This window comes from Amblyraja radiata, chromosome 2, assembly GCF_010909765.2.
Source record: "Amblyraja radiata isolate CabotCenter1 chromosome 2, sAmbRad1.1.pri, whole genome shotgun sequence".
In the NCBI taxonomy this organism is placed as follows: Eukaryota; Metazoa; Chordata; class Chondrichthyes; order Rajiformes; family Rajidae; genus Amblyraja; species Amblyraja radiata.
In genome coordinates this window covers 52,548,152-52,554,151 of record NC_045957.1, presented here as the reverse complement: position 1 = coordinate 52,554,151, position 6,000 = coordinate 52,548,152, and the positions used below count along the sequence as shown (strand labels likewise).

At 38.9% G+C, this 6,000-nt stretch overlaps 1 protein-coding gene across 6 annotated transcripts in view; it reads right to left on the bottom strand.

The window, feature by feature from the left end:
* Window positions 1-801: 801 nt before the first annotated feature.
* stk31 (serine/threonine kinase 31) overlaps window positions 802-6,000 on the bottom strand; it is a 111,452-nt gene continuing 106,253 nt past the window's right edge. For all 6 annotated transcript variants that reach the window (XM_033046484.1, XM_033046467.1, XM_033046493.1 and 3 more), the window contains 4 exons: window positions 5,837-5,986; window positions 4,136-4,261; window positions 1,357-1,425; window positions 802-1,123 (listed from right to left, as the gene is read on the bottom strand). In XM_033046484.1, coding sequence (XP_032902375.1) covers window positions 1,019-1,123; window positions 1,357-1,425; window positions 4,136-4,261; window positions 5,837-5,986 — 450 coding nt within the window. In that variant the 3' untranslated portion in view covers window positions 802-1,018. The remainder of the gene's footprint in view (window positions 1,124-1,356; window positions 1,426-4,135; window positions 4,262-5,836; window positions 5,987-6,000) is intronic.

Here is a 6,000-nt window from a genome sequence, read left to right as displayed (position 1 = left end):
TGTTGGTGGTTATTTTATTGAGTTTATAACTGAGCAAGCCAATTTTATTTCTTTATTAAGTGCATTGCTACAGGAAAGAAAGAACAGCCTTAATAGATAAACTTTGAACACTAGTATAAATTGAAACAAATTAATATGGTTCTTCTTCCTCAAGGGTTTGTACTTTTATCAATTGATTTTGTTCAGTATTACAATCTTTAGGTTTAGTGGTATATAGGCGTGTCGAACATTCTCCCTTGCTCTTAGGCAGAAATGTTCCACGTTCCACACAAACTACACGTTAAACTAAAGCAATCCAAGTCTGTCATTGAAGGCAAAAACAAGTACCAATGTCAATCAATTCTCTACATCACAAGGTTAGAGTACCAGCGGAAACATCTTCAGCAACTTGCCTTAGTGCAGGCTGTCAGTGTTTTCACTTGGTCATTGTACAGATAACATTATAAATAGTTCTACTGGTACATGGCCTTCTTTATAATTGGAATCACCAGAGACTACAATATCCTTGTCCATTCCTTCCCCTGATGCTGACTAACCCATTGATTTTCTCCAGCTCTTTATATTTTGCTCTGCTTTATAATTGTTTATCACAGATGAAAAACTGGCCACTGAACAATGAGCAATAAATTGAGCTATTTATTTTCAAGAATTTTTTTCCCCAAAATATCTTTATTTTTCTTAAATTAAACAGCAATCACAGGAATTTAAAAAAAAAAAAGCAAGAAACAAGAACTTCACTGCTGTAATTCATGAGAAACATTTCCTCAAAATTGTATTAGCAACTAAAGGCAGCCTCTTGGGTTCTGCATTATCTTTATTAGCCTGATGAAGTCACCAGAAGCACTTGATGAAACAAAACATTTAAAACAATGATGAAAATGGAACAATAAAATATAAATTTGGGAAAGGTCTTATACTGCTGTTTCACCAAGCAATTCTGAATTGGGTTAATCCACAAAGACGTGACCACATTGTTTTCATGCAGCATTGAGGTACTCGTTTTCTGAAAGGTGTCAGTCTAAATTGCCAGAAAATAACCATCCTTTATCAACTGGTCAACTTCCAGCCTGTCAACAGGGCTGAAACATGTCAACCTTGACACCAAGCTCCGCAGTTTAGGATCCTATAAAAGGGAAAGGAAATATATATTGTCAGTAAATGCGAATGGAAATTATTCTGTCATAAATAGTCCAAACTCCTCACACCCAGACAGCACCCAGAGTCAGGATTGAATCTGCGTTTCTGATGTAGTGAGGTAGCAGCTCTAACAGAAAATGATGTAAACAACTCGTTTCAAATAATATAAATGTTAAAATGTTACGAATTTAAACAGTGACATTAATCATGTTCACATACCATACTTAGCTCACTAAAATCTACAGTACCATCAGGTTTTGCTGCGAAATCATTCTTCGGAAAATTCAACTGCAAATGAATGAAAGAGAATTATGGTTACAACTTTATGCATTCCACGTCCCATTAGTTAGGAACTTAAACACAAGGCTTTTCGACCGTTCAATGAGATCATTGCTATTTTGCAGTACGGCAGTCAAGTTACTGCAGATAGATGCATACAACACTCTCTTCATGACTATCCTTCCTAGGGTATAAATGCAAAATCTAAACACATTTGGGAAAGATTTAAAACAAAAAGACTCAAGTGCTGGAGTAACTCAGCCGGTCAGCAAGCATCTTTGGACAATCATCTGAAGAAAGATCCTGACCCAAAAAGTCACCTATCCATGTTCTCCAGAGATGCTGCCTTACCCACTGAGTTACTCCAGCACTTTTCTCTCCGTTTTGTGAACCAGCATTTGCAGTTCCTTCTTTCCACATCAGTAAAGATTTAAGTAGAACAAGGAACTGCAGATGCTGGTTTGAATCGTAGACACAAAAAGCTGGATTAACTCAGCAGGACAGGCAGCATCTCTGGAGAGAAGGAATTGGTGACATTTCGGGTCGAGAAGGGTCTTCAAGGGTCTCGACCCGAAATGTCACGCATTCCTTCTCTCCAGATATGCTGCCTGTCCTGCTGAGTTAATCCAGTTGACAGAGAAAAGGAACTCAGATTAACGACGGATGGAGAGATACAGGCATATAGAGGAGAAAGTTAGTAAGTCCAATGGGCAGAACAAACAAGCAAGTAAGTGAGGGAACATCAGGTGTTAGAGGTTATGGGGAGAAGGCAGGAGAATGGGGTTAGGAGGGAGAGAGATAGATCAGCCATGATTGAATGGCAGAGTAGACATGATGGGCTGAATGGCCTAATTCTGCTATTTCTTATGACATAATCAAGGGAATTCAAAGGTAAATTGATTCTATTTTAATGCAAGACATATCTCTGTGTTAAATTAAATTAAAAAAATAATTGACACAGGTTTCTCTCCTCTGATATTCATGAGGGTGAAGCGATTCTTTGTGAGGGTACCCATTCTCACCTAACACACAGCTAACAATAGCCTGTTTCCTTTATCATTGTTACTTTTTTGCATATCTTTCATTCATTTGTTCTATATCTCTCTACATCATCGTCTCGATCTATTTCCCTTTCACCTGACTCTCAGTCTGAAGAAGGGTCTCGACCCGAAACATCATCTATTCCTCCAGAGATGCTGCCTGACCTGCTGAGTCACTCCAGCATTTTGTGTCTATCTTCACTTTAAATCAGCATCTGCAGTACCTTCTTACACATAAATGTGAGGTGATGCATTTTGGGAGTACGAATAAAGCTAGAACATACACTATGAATGGTAGAGTCTTAGAGACTCTACCATTCATTCTACCAGAAGATTGAGGGGGGGATCTTATAGAAACTTACAAAATTCTTAAGGGGTTGGACAGGCTAGATGCAGGAAGATTATTCCCGATGTTGGGGAAGTCCAGAACTAGGGGTCACAGTTTAAGGATAAGGGGGAAATCTTTTAGGACTGAGATGAGAAAATCATTTTTTACACAGAGAGTGGTGAATCTGTGGAATTCTCTGCCACAGAAGGTAGTTGAGGCCAGTTCATTGGCTATATTTAAGAGGGCGTTAGATGTGGCCCTTGTGGCTAAAGGGATCAGGGGGTATGGAGAGAAGGCAGGGATGGGATACTGAGTTGGATGATCAGCCATGATCATATCGAATGGCGGTGCAGGCTCGAAGGGCCGAATGGCCTACTCCTGCACCTATTTTCTATGTTTCTAGAGAGTACTGAAAAACAGAGGGTTCTCAGAGTACATGTCGATAGATCCTTGTAGGTGCGTAACATTTTTCGGAAGGCAAAGAATACAAGCCTACATTAATCTGAGCACTGAATACAGAAACAGAGAAATTATGCATCTGGAATACCATGTGCAATTCTGGTCAATATGTAAACAGGAAAGATGTTATGGCACTGGAGAGGGTGCAGAGGCAATTCACCAGGAGGTCACCTGGATGGAGCAGTTCAGTTATGAGGCGAGAATGGAGAAGCAAGGTCTGTTCACCCTGGAGACAAAGATGTTAAGGAGGTATAGATAGGGTGGACTATAGAAAAACCTTTCCAAAGTCAAAGTAGATAAAACTAGAAGATGTAGGTTTAGGGTAAGTGGGGAAAGAGAATATGATGGAGACCATCATCACAGAGAGTGAGAAGTACCTGGAATGCACTGCCTGAGAGAGTGGTTGCATCTGGTTTGCTGACAGCATTTCAGAAATGTCCAGCTGAGCACTTGAATCACTTAGGCATAGAGAGTCATCCACCAAGTGTTGGGTAATGGGTTACTATGGAGAAGTGCCCACTGGTCAGCGTTAGCCAGAATAGCCTGAAAACAGTTGTACTATTTCATCATCATCATCATCCTTTTATTGTCATCATGCAAAGCAACAATTGTACAGTGCATGATACTCCGGTTAAGGTCTAATTAGAGTTTTAGACAATTGCAGAATTATTTTAAAGTATTCTAGTTGCATAAAGGGAAATTTCATTTAAGTTGAAGATGAACACAAAAAGCTGGAATTACTCAGCGGGACAGGCAGCATCTCTGGAGAGAAGGAATGGGTGACGTTTCGGGTCGAGACCCTTCTTCAGACTTTTCATTTAAGTTATTTACCTTCACTTGGGTTTACCAGGTATGGTACCCTTTATAATGTTAGCAATAAATTAGAACATACCCACAAAAGCAGGTGTCCAAAAGCAAACACGTCGGATGCAAGGGTAGCAGACTGGCCACTTCTGACCTCTGGGGCTACAAGATTCACTTTATCAGCCACCATCCAGCCGACAATATTACGTTGATCCTACATATACAGAAACACGATTAACCATCATGGATTGCGTATCCAAAGCATTGCAAAAAAAATATTTGTTATGACAAAGAGGTCCTCTGCAGTTGTACAGAACCCTGGTGAGACCACACCTGGAGTATTGTGTGTAGTTTTGGTCTCCAAATTTGAGGAAGGACATTTTTGCTATTGAGGGAGTACAGCATAGGTTCACTAGGTTCATTCCCAGGATAGCGGGACTGTCATATGTTGAGGGAATGGAGCGACTGGGCTTGTATACACTGGAATTTAGAAAGATGAGAGTGGATCTTATTGAAACATATAAGATTATTAAGGGATTGGACCCGCTAGAGGCAGGAAACATGTTCCCAATGATGGGGAGTCCAGAACCACAGTTTAAGAATAAGGGGAAGGCCATTAAGAACGGAGGAAAAACATTTTCACCCAGAGAGTTGTGAATCTGTGGAATTCTCTGCCTCAGAAGGCAGTGGAGGCCAATTCTCTGGATGCTTTCAAGAGAGAGTTAGATAGAGCTCTTAAAAATAACGGAGTCATGGGATATGGGGAGAAGGCAGGAACGGGGTACTGATTGTGGATAATCAGCCATGATCACAGTAAATGGCGTACTCCTGCATCTATTGTCTATTATCTATTGTCTATTGACTCAGGAATATCAATCTATATGGATATAGTAGCAACAAATATATATTTTTCACATAATTTATTTCAATTTTAACAATTTGCAAATGCATCTAAATGCCTAAGATATTTCATAAATTACATACATATCAGGTATTGTTTGGTATTTTTGTTGGGGTAATAAGTCTTATTTCTGACCACATTATTTTCCATTTCCCTCAACAATTTGGTTGATTGATGATATTAAGTTTCACCATATAAACTTTATGAAAAAATATAAATCGTTTAAAATGAGAAAACATAACATAATAAATCTCTAAAATTAAAAAAAATGTTAATGATGGAATATAAAAATGGAAAATTTAGTTTTGTGGTATCACTGTTATAAATATGCATCAGGGCACAAAAGGGGTAGATAATTTTGATCAGTTTATTTTGTTATATGCCTGAAAACAGTTTCGTTTACAATTAAAAGTGGTGAATTCTGCTTTATCATAATGCTATTTGAATCAATTCAGTCTCATATCTAGCAACTATCTGTAAACCACAAAACACTTCAAAGTTAAGTATATGAAAACATGCAAGGTGAGAGATGAATAACACAAGAAGAGGTGATAATCCCATATCTCAGGTGTTCTTCAAAGATGCACTGCATGTCTTAAACATGCAACCTCTAGCACCCTAGGGAAGTTTTGCAGGTGTCCAACAATATTTAAGTCACACATTATCAATTAGTTTGTTCATTCGTTGCTAGGTCATAATCCTGGTACACCTAAAAGACACAAGAAAGCACCTCCAGCTCATGGACTGCAATGTACAGGAAGACAGTCATCTCCATCTTCCATGCCATTTATAGGGAGAAGCATCAAATCCTGGTCATACCAATAATATAAGCAACCTCAAAAATGCCTCTTAATAAATACATAGGCGGTGATATACCGCACCACTCACAGCAGACTTGGTAAAATCGAAGTCTCCAACGATACCATGTTCACGATTGACAGCAAACACATTATGAGGATGGAGGGCGCCGTGAACAATATTTGAGCTATGAAGTGTCTGTAATCCTGTTGCAACGCCTCGCATTACTTTAATTACCTCCTTTAAACAGAAAT